At 44.5% G+C, this 18,255-nt stretch overlaps 1 protein-coding gene across 5 annotated transcripts in view; it reads right to left on the bottom strand.

Annotated features, from left to right (window-relative positions):
* Positions 1 to 18,255, bottom strand: part of LOC143764762 (C-Jun-amino-terminal kinase-interacting protein 4-like) — a 951,487-nt gene that overhangs the window by 858,309 nt on the left and 74,923 nt on the right. For all 5 annotated transcript variants that reach the window (XM_077250696.1, XM_077250698.1, XM_077250699.1 and 2 more), the window contains exon 3: positions 13,336 to 13,406. In XM_077250696.1, coding sequence (XP_077106811.1) covers positions 13,336 to 13,406 — 71 coding nt within the window. The remainder of the gene's footprint in view (positions 1 to 13,335; positions 13,407 to 18,255) is intronic.

Raw genomic sequence — 18,255 nt, forward strand, 5'->3', positions numbered from 1 at the left:
AGTATTTTTTTTCTTTTCCTCTGGGAGAGCTATAATTATCCCCTTGCCTTCCTCCTGTTCTTGTTCGGAGATATTGGATAAATTCTCTGAACTCGATTCCATCTCCCACCAAGGTCTCTTTTGTCTGGGAGCCATCTGAGAGGTATGTGGGGCCGCTAGTTCTGATATGGAACTCTGAGCCTCCTCTATTATGGATCTTATGGCCAACATAAAATGGAGAGTGTTCTTCCTTAACCACCTTGGCTATACATTCGGGGCACAACCGTTTTCCAGTAGCCTGGCATTACACATGGCACACTTCCTCCCATTCTTTTTAGGTGCGGATTGTGACATAGTCCTTTTGGGGGTTTCCTTGTCCTATGAAAGGAACAAAGGAAGATACTATGAAATACCCTCCCCCAAACTCGGATAGTGTGACAGTGTGAGGCTAAAAAACACCCATGAAGAACTCACTTGTACTGGGGTTTCAGCAGGGGCATCAGACCGGTTAATGGATTGACCTTCCACAGCTGGCTGACACGTTCGACGGGAACATCAGCTACCCAGATTACCCTTAAATAGGATTGCCTCATCTGTCTTCCATCTGATTCGTCAAAAGGCGGTTCCCCTTTAAAATTAGGATTCGAGGCCAGGATCCCTCGCACACGGGAGACTAGGCTGAGGGACCCCTTAAACGGCGGGGTGTCGGCCTCCGGGCTTTCAGCAGGAGCAAGGGGGGGAAGATGACAAGAATCTCCGTCCGATCCTCCTGCGCCCGTACCCGGAGTTCCAGTGCTGCTGCAAGGTAACCTTTTGCGTCCGTCCCTGATAGGGACTGGAAAAATTCTGAAGGGTGGTGGAGGGAGGGGTCCTTTTAACCTCTTGTGTGTTCTGGTCCCTATCAAGGATAAGGACAACCTCCTGATGGTGCTGTCAGGAGGGACGTCCTGGAAATGGGGGGGGACCCCATCCTTTTTTTAAATGATTTATTTATTTATTTATTTATTTTAAAGCGTGAGGGCCCCTCTATTCTTGATAACTAGCCATGCTGAAGCTGACAGCTGAGGTTTGCAGCCCCCAGCTGTGAGTTTTGTCTGTCTGGTTATCAAAAATAGGAGGGAATCCACGCCGTTTTTTTTTAATTAACATTTATTTACAGAGCAGGAGCAACAGATGAATACTCCCATCCGCCGCTCCTGCGGTCACTGTTATTAGCAGCAGCAGGGGTAGGCTGATGGGAGTAATAGTCCCATCAGCCGCCACCTGCTGTCTCTTATTACTTAAATGTAACTCATCATTCTCCCCTGCTTGAGCCGATTGCCGGCAGAGCAGGGAAGAATAAGGAGAGCCGTGTTCAGTACCCGGCGTGGGGAACAGCACTTACAGTTATTCCCCTGATTATTCCACAACACCGATGCGTGTCACATGGATGACATCCATGTGTATTATGTGTATGCATGTGTGCAGGATGTTTTATGGCCCGTGCTGACAATAAAAAATGGACATGTCAGCAAGCTTTGCCGACAGACACACGGTCCATGGAAAAACTCTGACATGTGCACAGACCAATTCACTTGAATAGGCAAATAGTGCGCCGTTCCTCCCGAGTCTCTCTGGCTAAGTAGCACTGTACAGCCACATATGGGGGATTGCCACGTTCAGTAGAAATTGAGGGACAAATTTTGTTGCCATTTTTACCTGCGTGTGAAAATATAAAATCTTTAGCTAAAACAAGATTTTGGTGGTAAAAATGTAGTTATTTTGTCCTCACTGCCCAATGGTATAAAATTCTATGACACTCCTATGGTGTCAATATGATCACTGCACCCCTAAATGAATTCACTGAGAGGTGTAGTTCATAAAATGGGGTCACTTATGGGGGGCTTCTGCTGTTTTGGCAACTCATGTGCTCTCCCAGTGGCTCATGGCACCTGCAAACCATAACCGTAAAATTTGGCACTCATTCCCTTCTGAGCTCTGCCATGTGCCCAAACAGTGGTTTATCCCCCACATATGGGGTATCAGCGTACTCAGGACAAACTGCACAATAACGTTTGCAGTCCAATTTCTCTTGTTACCCTTGGGAAAATAAAAAATTGGGGCAAAAATATAACTTTTGTGGAAAAACTATAATTTTGTATTTTTACGGCTCTACGTTTTCCACTGTTTAGGCACATCAGGGGTTCTCCAAATGCGACATGACGTCCGATCTCAATTCCAGCCAATTTTGCATTGAAAAGTCAAACGGCACTCCTTCCCTTCTGAGCTCAAACAGTAGTTTACCTGCACAAATTTGTTATCAATATATATTGTATATGTATATTGTGGCTGGACATAACTTTATGACCACACTGCGAGCGCTATTTGACTCTTGGAGAACATATTTCTAGAAGAGTTTGCACACTTCACATATAGATCCCCTAAGTGCCAAAGTGCAGAATCCTGATTTATTGGACTCCAATTTGGAAATTACACCCCCTGGGAATGAATCTATAGTTGTAATGATGACTGACTCCATGGGCATTTTCCAGAAACGAGCAGCAATGGATGTTGCTAAATGAAAATACAAATATGCCATTGTAGTGCCCATACATTGTAGTGCCCAGCACATTGTGGCCAGCTCGTGCTTCTGGAGATAAGCACGCCGTAAATTAAGTGCCCGCTAGAATAATGCCAATCTTGTGGAAGCTAAATGATGTTTAGCACACTGTGGGGCTCAGGACGAAAGAATATTTGGATTTGCGGATTTTGCTGAATTTCTTTTGGAGGGAGCCATGTCACTTTTCCAGAGCCTTTGTGCTACCAGTAATGTGGACACCTTCTAACAGAAGATGAACATAAAGTGGAGACTTGTATTTTTGTGGGTTGAGTAAAAGCTTTCATTGCTGGCATTGTGGGGTACATAACATTTTGTATTCGTTCATATTTATCCTGCACTCTACGCTGAGTACCTACAATGGGATTTCTATCTAAATCTACAAAATACGTAATTTGGAAGAAAAGTCTGAGGGATCCATTCACTAATGAAGAGAGAAGCATAGATACTCTGGACTTTTAGCTTCTTATTTGGCGATATCTGGGTTTTAAGAGGTGCAACAAACTGTGGTCTAACCACACTTTTACGCACGCCTAAGAGGACAGGCACGGCCGGATCACAGGCCTGCAGAGTCCACAGTGTCTCCATTTTCCTCATTATAGGGAATCTTCCGCCAGAGGTTCTGTCTGAATCACATATTTCAGAGATTTACATAGAAAATCTAGTGTAAGCACTCAGCGCAGGATAAATATGAGCCCCACTGTGATCTATGGGAGACAGATGAAGAAATCAACAGCAGGTGAAGAATTGCATTTATTTTTTACATCGTTCCTCATGCAGTATAAGTGATTAGCCGATTTTATTCTTTGGGTCGGTGCGATTACAACAATACAAAGCTTATATCAGGTTTTTAGATTTAGCTGCTCTCCCACACAACTTTTTTTTGGCAGCAAAAACTTTTTTTCATCGTTATATTTTGAGAGCTATAATTTTTCCATATTTTCCATTTGCTTTTTGCAGGACAAGTTGATGTGTTTATTGGTACTATTTTTAGGCACATAACTTTTTTGATTGCTTTCTATTCTGATTTTTGAGAGGCAGAATTAACAAAAAACACTCAGATTGTTTTGGGGTGGGGTTTTTATACTGTTCACCATGTGGTAAAAATGATAAGGAAACTTTATTCTTTGGCTCAGTACAATTACAGCAATACCACATTTATATATACCATATATACTTGTGTACACTGTATGCAGAATTATTAGGCAAGTTGTATTTTAGAGGATTATTTTTATTATTGATCAACAACTATGTTTTCAATCAACCCAAAAGACTCAAATATCAAAGCTTAATATTTTTGGAAGTTGGAGTGGGTTTTTTTCAGATTTGGCTATCTTAGGAGGATATCTGTTTGTGCAGGTAACTATTACTGTGCAGAATTATTAGGCAACTTAATAAAAAACAAATATATTCCCATCTCACTTCTTTATTTTCACCAGGTAAACCAATATCACTGCACAAAATGTAAAAATACACATTTCTGACATGCAAAAACAAAACCCCCAAAAATTAGTGACCAATATAGCCACCTTTCTTTATGATGACACTCAACAGCCTTCTATCTATAGATTCTGTCAGTTGCTTGATCTGTTTATGATCAACATTGCGTGCAACAGCCACCATAGCCTCTCAGATACTGTTCCGAGAGGTGTACTGTTTTCCCTCCCTGTAGATCTCACATTTTATGAGGGACCACAGGTTCTCTATGGGGTTCAGATCAGGTGAACAAGGGGGCCATGTCATTTTTTCTTCTTTGAGATTTTTACTGGCCAGCCACGCTGTAAAGTAGTTGGAGGCATGTGATGGAGCATTGTCCTGCATGAAAATCATGTTTTTCTTTAACGATACCGACTTCTTCCTGTACCACTGCTTGAAGAAGTTGTCTTCCAGAAACTGGCAGTAGGTCTGGGAGTTGAGCTTCACTCCATCCTCAACCCAAAAAAGTCCCACAAGTTCATCTTTGATGATACCAGCCCATACCAGTACCCCACCTTGCCGGCATCTGAGTAAGAGTGGAGCTCTCTGCCCTTTACTGATCCAGCCTATGCATCTGGCCCATCAAGAGTCACTCTCATTTCATCAGTCCATAAAACCTTTGAAAAGTCAGTCTTAAGATATTTCTTGGTCCAGTCTTGACATTTAAACCTATGTTTCTTGTTCAAAGGCGGTCATTTTTCAGCCTTCCTTACCTTGGCCATGTCCCTGAGTATCGCACACCTTGTGCTTTTTGTTACTCCAGTAACGCTGCAGCTCTGAAATATGGCAAAACTGGTGGCAAATGGCATATTGGCAGCTTCACGCTTGATTTTCCTCAATTCATGGGCAGTTATGTTGCGCCTTTTTTGCTTAACACACTTCTTGCGACCCTGTTGGCTATTTGCCATGAAACGCTTGATTGTTCGGTGATCACGCTTCAAAAGTTTGGCAATTTCAAGACTGTTGCATCCTTCTGCAAGACATCTTACAATTTTGGACTTTTCAGAGCCCATCAAACTCTCTTCTGACTCATTTTGCCAAAGGAAAGGAAGTTGCCTAATAATTAAGCACACCTTATATAGGGTTTTGATGTCATTAGACAACACCCCTCCTCATTACAGAGATGCACATCACCTGATTTACTTAATTGGTAGTTGGCTCTCAAGCCTGAACAGCTTGGAGTAGGACAACATGTATAAAAAGCATCATGTGATCAAAATACAACTTGCCTAATAATTCTGCACACAATGTATAAGCCGACTCATAAGCCAAGGCACCTCATATTGCCAAAAAAAACTGGGAAAACTTATTGGCTCGAGTATAAGCCGGGCATGCCTTGTCCCCTCAACCCCATCCTTGTCTGCATGGCTCCTCAGCCCCATCCTTGTCTGCATAGCTCCTCAGCCCCATCCTTGTCTGCATGGCTCCTTATCCACATCCTTGTCTGCATGGCTCCTTAGTCCCATCCTTATCTGCATGGCTCCTTAGCCCCAACCTCGCATGCATGGCCCCATGAGAAAATCTTGAAAAAGAAAAAAAAAAACACATCCCATTAACCTTCCCTGCATGGCCTCGCAACATTTCGTTCAGGTGCCAGCAGCTCCTGCGGCCCAGCGATCATGTGTCACCACTCATTAAGGTAATGAATATTCACCTCTTTCCACGCCTATAAGAGTGGAGAGAGATGAATATTCATTATCTCAATGAGTGGGTACCTGTGATAGCCCGGCAGCTGCTGTAAGCTGACGGCTGCAACTGTGCACGCTATAAGAGAAATGAATATTCATTGTTAGTGCAGTAAATATTCATTTCTCTTTAGCTGCAGGCACGAGCTTTAGCTGCAGCTGCCGGCTCCTGCCTCCTGTGACCCGCTGCTCCGCCGCTCCCCCCCACTGTCTTCTGGGACACTGACTCGTGTATAAGTCAAGGGGGGACGTTTTCAGCACAAAAAAAAAAAATGTGCTGAAAAACTCTTATACACGAGTATATACGGTACATATCTATATACATAAGAGGCATCATGATTACTCTCTAATCCCGCCCCCACCACATCACCACACATAATCCTGTCCCCACCCCATTACCACACAATCCCGCCCCCACCACATTACCACACACAATCCGCACACAATCCCGCCCCCCACAAATCCCGCCCCCCACCACATCACCACACATAAGCCCGCCCCCCCACCACCACACATTCCCGCCCCTTCAACACATCACCACACAATCCCGCCCCCACCACACATTATCCCGCCCCTTCAACACATCACCACACAATCCCGCACCCCCACCACATCACCACACAATCCCGCACCCCCACCACATCACCACACATAATCCCGCCCCCCACATCACCACACAATTCTGCCCCTCACCTCATCACCACACAATCCCGCCCCCCACCACATCACCACACAATCCCGCCACCCCACATTACTACACATAATCCCGCCCTCCCACCACATTACCACACATAATCCCGCCCCCCACCACATCACCACACACAATCCCGCCCCCCACCACATCACCACACAATTCCGCCCCCCACCACATCACCACACAATTCCGCCCCCACCTCATCACCACACAATCCCGCCCCCCACCACATATAATCCCGCCACCCCACCACATTACTACACATAATCCCGCCCTCCCACATTACCACACATAATCCCGCCCCCCACATTATCACACATAATCCCGCCCCCCCACATTACCACACATAATCCCGCCCCCCACCACATTACTACAGATAATCCCGCCCTCCACCACATTAGCACACATAATCCCGCCCCCAACACATCACACATAATCCCGCCCCCCACCCCATTGCCACACAATCCCGCCCCCCACCACATTACCACACATAATCCTGCCACCCCACCACATTACCACACATAATCCTGCCACCCCACCACATTACTACACAATCCCGTCCCCCACCACATTACCACATAATTCCACCCCCACATTACCACACATAATCCCGCAACCCACCACATTGCCACACATAATCCAGGCCCCCCCCACCACATTACCACACATAATCCCGCCCCCCACCCCATTGCCACACATAATCCCGCCCCCCACCACATTACCACACATAATCCTGCCACCCCACCACATTACTACACATAATCCCGTCCCCCACATTACCACATAATCCCACCCCCACATTACCACACATAATCCCGCAACCCACCACATTGCCACACATAATCCTGCCCCCCCACCCCATTGCAACACATTAACCCGTCCCCCAACACATCGCCACACATAATCCCGTCCCCCAACACATCGCCACACATAATCCCGCCCCCCCACCACATCACCACAATCCCGCCCCCCACCACATTACCACACATAATCCCGCCCCCCCACCACATCACCACACATAATCCCGCCCCCCCACCACATCACCACACATAATCCCGCCCCCCCACCACATCACCACACAATCCCGCCCCCACATTACCACATAATCCCGCCCACATCACCACACATAATCCCGCCCCCCCACCCCATTACCACACATAATCCTGCTCCCCCACCTAGATGGAAACATCTAGCATTTGTTTATGTTTTGTCGCTGCTACACAAAAACAATTTTATAGAAAAAATATTGATTTTGCAGCACTAAATTCTGAGACCTATAACTTTTTTATTTTATGGTGCTGCATAGCGACTTGTTTTTTTGAGGGACAAGACGTTTCCAGCTATACCATTTTTATTTATATACTAGCTGAAGAGCCCAGCGTTGCCTGGGCATAGTAAATATCTGTGGTTAGTTATACCTCATTTCTCTTATTTTTCCATCACGCCTCTCATTTTCCCCCTCACATGTCTCATTTTCTCCCTTACACCTCTCATTTTCCCACTCACTCCTCTTATTTTCCCCCTCACTCTTCTCATTCCCCCCTAACACTTGTCATTTCGACCTCACATCTGTCATTTTCCGATCACTCCACTATTTTCCCCTCACACCCATCATTTTCACCTCACACCTCCCATTTTCCCCTCAGTATATACATGTTTGTCATCTCCCTTATATATAGTATACACCTGTATGTCATCTCCTGTATATAGTATATACCTGTATGTCATATCCCCTGTAAATAGTATATACCTGCTGTATGTCATCTCCTCCTGTATATACCTATGTGTCATCTCCTCCTGTATATATAGTATATACCTGCTGTATGTCATCTCCTCCTGTATATTGTATATACCTATGTGTTTTCTCCTCCTGTATATAGTATATACCTGTATGTCATCTCTTCTGTATATACTAAATACCTGTATATCATCTCCTCCTATATATAGTATATACCTGTATGTCATCTGCTCCTGTATATAGTATATATCTGTGTGTCATCTCCTCCTGTATATAATATATACCTGTGTGTCATCTCCTCCTGTATATAGTATATATCTGTGTGTCATCTCCTCCTGTATAAAGTATGTACCTGTATGTCATCTCCTCCTGTATATAGTATATACCTGTGTCATCTCCCCTGTATATAGTATACCTGTGTGTCATCTCCCCTGTATATAGTATGTACATGTATGTCATCTCCCTTGTATATAGTATATACCAGTGTGTGTCATCTCCTCCTGTATATAGTATATACCTGTGTGTCATCTCCCCTGTATAAAGTATATAAGTGTGTGTCATCTCCCTTGTATATAGTATATACCCGTGTGTCATCTCCTCCTGTATTTAGTATATACCTGTATGTCATCTCCTCCTGTATATAGTATATACCTAAGTGTCATCTCCCTTGTATATAGTATATATGTGTGTGTCATCTTCTCCTTTATATAGTATATAGCTGTGTGTCATCTCCTCCTATATAGTATATACCTGTGTGTCATCTCTCCTGTATATATTATATATCTGTGTGTCATCTCCCCTGTATATAGTATTTATCTGTATGTCATCTCCTCCTGTATATAGTATATACCTGTGTGTCATCTCCTCCTGTATATAGTTTATGCCTGTATGTCATCTTATCCATTATATAGTATATACCTGATACCTGTGTGTCATCTGCTCCTGTATATATTATATAGCTGTGTGTCATCTCCCCTGTATATAGTATACATCTGTATGACATCTCCTGTATTAGACCTCGTTCACACGTTATTTGCTCAGTATTTTTACCTTAGTATTTGTAAGCTAAATTGGCAGCCTGATAAATCCCCAGCCAACAGGAAGCCCTCCCCTCTGGCAGTATATATTAGCTCACACATACACATAATAGACAGGTCATGTAACTGACAGCTGCCGTATTTCCTATATGGTATATTTGTTGCTCTTGTAGTTTGTCTGCTTATTAATCAGATTTTTATTTCTGAAGGACAATACCAGACTTGTGTGTGTTTTAGGGCGAGTTTCATGTGTCAAGTTGTGTGTGTTGAGTTACGTGTGGAGACATGCGTGTAGCGACTTTTTGTGTGTCGAGTTGCATGTGACAGGTTAGTGTAGCAAGTTGTGTGCAAGTTTTGCGCATGGCAAGTTTTGCGTGTGGCGAGTTTTATGTGTGGTGCGTTTTGAGTATGTGCAAGTTTTGTGTGAGGCAACTTTTGCTTATGTTGCAACTTTTGTGCATGTGGCAATTTTTCCGCGTGTGCAAGTTTTGCGTGTGGCTAGTTTTCCATGAGGTGAGTTTTGCACGTGTGGCGAGTTTTGCATGTGGCGAGTTTTGCATGTGGCAAGTTTTGAGCGGTGACTTTTGTGTTTCAACTTTTATGTGGCGAGGTTGGTGTATGTGTGGTGAAATGTGTGCTGAGGGTGATATATGTGTTCAAGCACGTGGTAGTGTGTGGCGCATTTTGTGTGTGTGTTCATATCCCCGTGTGTGGTGAGTATCCCATGTCGGGGCCCCACCTTAGCAACTGTACAGTATATACTCTTGGCGCCATCACTCTCACTCTTTAAAGGGACACTGTCACCTGAATTTGGAGGGAACAATCTTTAGCCATAGGGGCGGGGTTTTCGGGTGTTTGATTCACCCTTTCCTTACCCGCTGGCTGCATGCTGGCTGCAATATGGGATTGAAGTTCATTCTCTGTCCTCCATAGTACACGCCTGTGCAAGGCAAGATTGCCTTGTGCAGGCATGTACTACGGAGGACAGAGAATGAACTTCAATCCCATATTGCAGCCAGCATGCAGCCAGCGGGTAAGGAAAGGGTGAATCAAACACCCGAAAACCCCGCCCCTATGGCTAAAGATTGTTCCCTCCAAATTCAGGTGACAGTGTCCCTTTAAGTCCCCCTTGTTCACATCTGGCAGCTGTCAATTTGCCTCCAACACTTTTCCTTTCACTTTTTCCCCATTATGTAGATAGGGGCAAAATTGTTTGGTGAATTGGAACGCGCGGGGTTAAAATTTCGCCTCACAACATAGCCTATGACGCTCTCGGGGTCCAGACGTGTGACTGTGCAAAATTTTTTGACTGTAGCTGTGACGGTGCAGATGCCAATCCCGGACATACACACACACACACACACACACACACACACACACACACACACACACACACACACACACACACATTCAGCTTTATATATTAGATTTGTCTTTTTTATCTTATTTAATTCCACTTTTTTTTCCTCAACGGTAAGATGAAAAGCCATCGTTTTTTGCCACATTTTTATGGCATTCACTGTAGGGATTAACTAGTGTGACAGATTTATAAAATCAGGCTGGTCTGTGCATTTTTTTGTTTTTTACATTAAACATATTTATTGCTATAATGTTTTTTGCCATTCTGTGGTTTTTTTCATACAATTTTTTTAATCTTAACTTTTTTTTTACTTTTGTACTTAGTCCACTTACACTGTGTTCCAAATTATTATGCAAATAATATTTCCTCATTTTCTCTAAATTACCTATCTGAATTGCAGTCATTGTTATGTTCCAGTCATCTACTATTCTAGTATAATTGCAATGTTTTGGAACAAACTGCCTATGAAAACAGTATCTTTTTTTAAAAAAAATAAACACTCAAAATGCATGTTCCAAATTATTATGCACAGCAGAGTTTTCAACCTTTTTTTTTTTTATTTTGAACAAAAAAATGGTCATTTGTGAAGTTATAAGCATTATCAGCTTATTACAAAATGAAATCAAACAGTTTTCAAGTGAAAACTTTATTCTAGGTGATGTTACATTTGCACGTAGGACCCCTTGTTCGAAAGAAGCTTCTGAACTCTCTCGTCCATTGAATTTGTCAGTTTTTGGATGGTTTCTGCTTCAATTGTTTTGCATGTGGACAGAATACCCTCCCAGAGCTGTTGCTTAGATGTGAACTGCCTCCCGCCATCATAGACACTCCTTTTGATGATGCTCCAGAGGTTCTCAATGGGGTTGAGGTCAGGGGAAGATGGTGGCCACACCATAAGTTTGTCCTCTTTTATGCCCATAGCAGCCAGAGATGCAGATGTGTTTTTTGCAGCATGAGACGGTGCATTATCATGCATGAAAATGATCTTGCTGCGGAAAGCACGGTTCTTCCTCTTGAACCATGGCAGGAAGTGTTGTTTTAGAAACTCCACATAGATTATGGAGTTCATCTTTACCCCTTCAGGGATCATAAAGGGGCCGACAATCTCTCTCCCCATGATTGCAGCCCAAAACATTACTCCACCTCCTCCTTGTTGGCGCCTTAGCAGTGTTTTCATGGGGTGTCCATCAACCAGCCATCCTCCACTCCATCCATCTGGACCATCGAGCGTTGCATGGCACTCATCGGTGAACAAAACAGTTTGGAAGTCAGTCTTCATGTATCGTTTGGCCCACTGGAGCCGTTTCTGCTTGTGTGCAGTGGATAGAGGTGGTCGACAGGATGGCTTAAGCACAGCTGCAAACCTCTGAAGGACCCTGCATCTTGTTGTTCTGGGGACGTTGGAGGCACCAGCAGCTTCAAAAACTTGTCTGCTGCTATGACAAGGCATTTTTGCAGCTGCTCTTTTAACCTTACGCAATTGCCTGTTGGAAAGAGTCCTCAATTTTTCCTTATCGGCACGCACACGTGTGTGCTGGGAATCAGCTACATACTTCTTGATTGTGCGATGATCACGATGAAGTGTCTTGGCAATGTTGATTGTAGTCATGCCTTGACCTAAATACTCCACAATTTGTTGCTTCTCAGCAGCCGACACATCCTTTTTCTTTCCCATTTTGGCAAAAAATGTAGGCTGCTTAATAATGTGGAACAGCCTTCTTAAGTAGTCTTGCCTTTATTTGGACACACCTGCCAAACTAATTTGCACAGGTATCTGCAATTGCTTTCAGTGATATAAAGAGCCCTGACACACATCACCATCAATGAGTTTAAATGACAAACAAAAAAATTCTAACCTTATCACTCCTAAACTCTTTGTGCATAATAATTTGGAACACAGTGTATGGGACTCACTTTTGCTACTCTGATCAATGGTATAATGTATTGTAATACACATGTTATGCAATGCATTGAGACCCCTGATATTACAAAGGCAAATCGCCTGTTACACCCTGCCTATGGCTGGGTCTAACAGACCACCGCCCCGGCACAGGAGGTCAATGATTGACCTCTGAGTGCAATGACAGCCATCTGCTCCCCGCAAAATTGTCACGAGTGTGCCGAAGGGAGCAAGGAGGGAGTCCCCTCCCTCTCACAACATTCTAAATGCCGCAATCAATATCGATCACAGCATCTAGAGGGTTAATCAGGCAAGGGCGGTGCAGGCACTGACCCTGGCTGCTATCTTAAGAGTTAGCTGAGCTTCTGGTGGTGATTGTGCAGGAAAGTGCTGATATTTCAGCAATTCCCAGCCATTACATGGTTTGATTGGTCATTTAGATTGACAGACCGATCGCATCAGTCACAGAGCGGGGGCCGCTGAAATAGGTCCCCGTATCTCTAGCCATTCCAGTCAGCTGTCATTGACCGCTGTCACACAAAGTGTGTGTTTTCACAAAGTGACAACTAAAAGCCATGACCAATAGAATACATCATGATGCAGGAACTGACACCTACTCATGACGTACTATTCCAGTCATGTGCCATTCAGAGGTTACACCAAAAATGTTACTTGTGACATGAAGTGTTTCCTTTTGAAGTTCAATAAAAATGTTTGTGCTTTTTCTCAAAATGCAAGTGGATTTCATAGCACAGTTTTGAACATGTTAATGCATCATAAAACTAAAACGCTGGTCCACTGATGGTTAGAGTACATTTTCCTCAGAAGTATTTTTTTTTTTTTTTAGAAGTAATAAAATGAATGAGTTACCTTGGCATTGAATTGGGTAAGTAAGGCAAGTTCCTTATTCAAGAGGGTCTTTTGTTCCTCCAATCCAACAACTAATAAAAAAAAAGTTTATCAAATTAGTAAATTTATAAATGCTTTGTGCAAACAAAATTAATACAAATGTGTATGTATAGTTATGCGTGAAATACTAGCATTGTATGCATTTTCATACAAACGCTAATATTTACTGTATAAACTGAAATTTGTTCACAGACTTAGCTTCTCTCTTAAAGGCTGTACTAACATTTAGTTACCGGTATATAACCTTTATTTCGGATAACCGCTTTATATCTGTGTGGCATGGAGTCAACTAAAATCTGACAACTGTGAAAAAGACAATTTTAAGTTTAACCAAGTATTGATCTAGAAGGCCAACCACCTTATGAGGGAAGATTCCATCCCAACTTTAACCCCTTCATGACCGTGGGATTTTTCGTTTTTCCGTGATCGTTTTTCACTCCCCTCCTTCCCAGAGCCATAACTTTTTTATTTTTCCGTCAATTTGGCTATGTGAGGGCTTATTTTTTGCGGGACGAGTTGTACTTTTGAACGTCATCATTGGTTTTACCATGTCGTGTACTAGAAAACGGGAAAAAAATTCCAAGTGCGGTGAAATAGCAAAAAAGCCAAGCAAAAAACCAGTGTGGGATTGCACTTTTTTTGCAAGGTTCAATAAATGCTAAAACTGACCTGCCATTATGATTCTCCAGGTCATTACGAGTTCATAGACACCTAACATGGCTAGGTTATGTTTTACCTGAGTGGTGAAAAAAAATTCCAAACTTTGCTTAAAAAAAAAAAAAAATTGCACCATTTTCCGATACTTGTAGCGTCTCCATTTTTCATGATCTGGGGTCAGTTAAGGGCTTATTTTTTGCGTGCCTAGCTGGCGTTTTTAATGATACCATTTCGGTGCAGATACATTCTTTTGATCGCTTGTTATTGCATTTTAATGCAATGTCGCGGCGACCAAAAAAACGTAATTCTGGCGTTTCGATTTTTTTTCTCGTTACGCCGTTTAGCGATCAGGTTAATGCTTTTTTGTTATTGATAGATCGGGCGATTCTGAACGTGGCAATACCAAATATGTGTAGATTTGATTTTTTTTTTATTGATTTATTTTGATTGGGGCGAAAGGGGGGTGATTTATATATATTTTTTTTTAACTTTTGCCATGCTTCAATAGCCTCCATGGGAGGCTAGAAGCAGGCACAACTCGATCGCCTCTGCTACATAACATGCAGCAGAAATGCAGGTGTGCTGTGAGCGCCGACCACAGGGTGGTGCTCACAGCTACCAGCGATCAGTAACCATAGAGGTCTCAAGGACCTCTATGGTTACTGTCCTGACACATTGCCGACCCCCGATCATGTGACGGGGGTCGGCGATGACGTCATTTCCGGCCGCCCGGCCGGATGCGGTAGTTAAATGCCGCTGTCTGCGTTTGACAGCGGCATTTAACTAGTTAATAGCGGCGGGTGAATCGCGATTTCACCCGCCGCTATTGCGGGCACATGTCAGCTGTTCAAAACAGCTGACATGTCCCGGCTTTGATGCGGGCTCACCGCGGAGCCCTGCATCAAAGCAGGGGAGCCGACATCGGACGGGATAGTACATCCGATGTCGGTAAGGGGTTAAAGTGGTTGGCCAATACGTTAAAGTAAACCTGTAACCAGGTTTGGCCGATATGAGACACGGCCACCCCCTTTCACAGCTTATATATAGCATTCAATAATGCGGTCCGGTCTGAGGGGTGTCTCGTCTTGGTCCGGCGCATCCCATTTACTTGTGATGCCGTCCTTCTTGCTTCGTGTAGATGACGCATCTCTGCATCATCCACACAGCCTTCTCAGCACCGCGCTCCTGCGCAGGTGTACTTATCTGCCCTGTTGAGGGCAGAGCAAAGTACTGTAGTGCGCAGCTGCTGGGGCTCTCTGACCTTTTCCAGCGCCTGTGCGCTGCAGTACTTTGCTCTGCCCTCAACAGGGCAGATAAGTACACCTGTGCAGGAGCATGGTGCCTAGGAGACTGTGGATAATGCAGCAACGCGTCATCCACACGGCGCAAGCAGGAGGATGGCATCACAAGTAGACGGGAGGCGTTGGACCAAGAAGAGCGACAACCCACGGACCGGACCACCCCGCAGGTGAGTATAATAAAAGTTATTTTCTTATCTTACAGGTCGGGTTAGGGGCTTATATACAGCAATATAGAATGCTATATATCAGCCCTGAAAGGTGATGGCAGTAACTCATATCGGCCAAAACTGCTGACAGGTTCACTTTAAGTTTCATTCATGTGATCCAACTTCCTCAAACCGGCTTATTTGTAAATAATTTGCTTTCCCAAATCTTTCTGTATCCTGAGATATTCTCCTTGCCCCATTATGCCTGTCAAGAGAATCACCTGGCAGAGAATCCCCAGCCTTCCTGTGATGTCATGCCAGATTGTCCATGAATTCCTGACATGTCATCAGATTCATGTGACTTTCCATGATGTGGGTGGGCAGGGCTCCATTCAACAGCGTGAACAGATTCTGTGTATGAAGCTCACTTGTATATACATGTATATACCGTGTTTCCCCGAAAGTAAGACCCTGTCTTACATTAATTTTACCCCAAAAAGTCCCACCCTGTCTTACTTTCGGGGGAGGTCTTACATTAGCTGCCGAAATACGTTACCAACGTGTGGTGTCCTCCCCCAGATCTTGCGTAGTTTTCCGTTGGTGGCGTAGTGGTGTGCGCATGTCCAAGGTCCCAAATCCTCTGCCAGGGGATTGAAAATTGCAGCGATGTCCGTTATTCCTTCGGTGATCGGTGGGCGCGGCCATCTTGCTTTGGCCGCGCGTGCGCAGAAGCGGCGCTCTGCTGACCGCGGCTTCAGGAAAATGGCCGCGGGCATCCGCGCGTGCGCAGATGGCTATCGCGGCGGCCATTTTCCTGAAGCCGCGGCCACTAGAGCGCCGCGTCCAGCAGAGCGCCGCTTCTGCGCACGCGCGCGGCCAAAGCAAGATGGCCGCGCCCACCGATCACCGAAGGAATAACGGACATCGCTGCAATTTTCAATCCCCTGGCAGAGGATTTGGGGGACAGCGGCGGCCCAAAGGTAAGGGCCTTATATTTCACAGCGGCCCCCCCAACCCTGCCTTACATTCGGGGGAGGCCTTACATTGAAGGACCCCCCCGTAACCCCCACCCTGTCTTACTTTCGGGGGGGTCCTACTTTCGGGGAAACACGGTAGCAGGTGTATTTCTAACTGAATTTAAACATACTGTTTCATATCTTGTGTAGAGATGGGAGGACCCCGGATGTCCAGGTCAGGCTGAACAATTAGAAAAAGTTCGGGTTCGGATACCAGAACAGTAACCGGACCCGAACCTGGAACCCATTCACTTGAATGGGGGGCCCAAACATCCAGTGTTTGCCACAATGTCATGTACATGACAGCACAGCAAACACCTCTCCTGATTACCAGTAACATCATCACCATCGATCAAACAATCGTGGTTCGCACACTGTCAAATGACAGCGGGAGTCTGCAGCTGTGATCGGAGGTATAAAGTTTACTTCAGGTCACTGATGTCAGCTGCCGCCAATAACAGTGAGAGCAGTAGTGGCTGATGGGAATATTCATCAGCCGGTGCTGTAAATAAATAATTAAAAAAAAATAAATAAAAAGTTGTGGGTTCAATTGTATTTTTGATAATCAGCCAGGCAAAACTCACAATTGGGGGCTGTAACCCTCAGCTGTCAGCTTCAGCAAGGCTGGTTATCAAGGATAGAGGGGTCCCCACACCGTATTTTTATAGGGGTCTTATAGACGCCTCTCCTTTGCAAATCCGTGGGCTTGATGTCACCTGACAATACAGAAGTGCATCAACCCCACAAAATATGAACCCCACTTGCCACCGCTAGAGGACAAGTGGGAAGAGCTGGGCAAAGTGCCAGAATTGGCACATCTAACAGATACAGCTTCTCTTGGTGGCTGCGGGCTGCTATTTTTAGACTGGGGGAGAGGCAATATCCATGTTCCCTTACCAGCCTGAGAATATCAGCCCCCAGTTGTCTGCTTTAGCTTGACTGGTTGTCAAAAATAGGGGGACCCACTCCATTTTTTTAAATTATTTACTTAAAATAATAAAAAAATAGAGCGTGGGGACCCTCTATTCTGGATAACTATCCTTGATATCAAACTACAGGGGAACCCACAACATTTTTTTTTATTATTTTTTTAATTTTAATGTATTTATTTTTTTTTTACAGTGCAGGAACCACCTGATGAACGATGAATGATGAATACTCCTATCAGCAGCTGCTGCTCTCACTGTTATTAGCGGCAGCAGGCGTCGGCTGATGGGAGCAGTAGTCCCAACAGCTGCGCCCTCACGCTATCTTTTGACAGTGTGGGAACCGCAGCTCTCTGACCGGCAGGGATGGTTTCACCGCCAATCAGAAGCGGTGTTTGCTGCACTGTCATGTGCATGACAGCGCGACACACACCCGGTGTTCGGGCAGCCGAAGCTGAACAGTAACAGGGACTTCCTGGTGAAGTAGTTGTTCGGTACGGATGCCAAACTTTACTGTTCGGGTTCACCTATCTCTAGTGGTAAGTGATAAGGGTATAATTTCCCCAGCTCTACTTGGCTCCTGAATGTCTATGTATATTGTATTGATTTTCTATGCTTTCTCTGGCATCTGAGTGTCATGGTGCAGCACATATAATCCTTATTTAGTATGCATTCTTACCTATCATCTTTGTTTCCATGACCTGTTTCAGGACTCATTATGTTATTCTGGCATCTCTGGCATTATTCAGTCCAACCCCTCTCTCTTTATGACCTCTGCTTAACTCTCTACATCTGGTCTCCCATACCCAGCCATCTCCTCATTCACACCTGATTG

Source organism: Ranitomeya variabilis, chromosome 4 (assembly GCF_051348905.1).
Source record: "Ranitomeya variabilis isolate aRanVar5 chromosome 4, aRanVar5.hap1, whole genome shotgun sequence".
NCBI lineage: Eukaryota > Metazoa > Chordata > Amphibia > Anura > Dendrobatidae > Ranitomeya > Ranitomeya variabilis.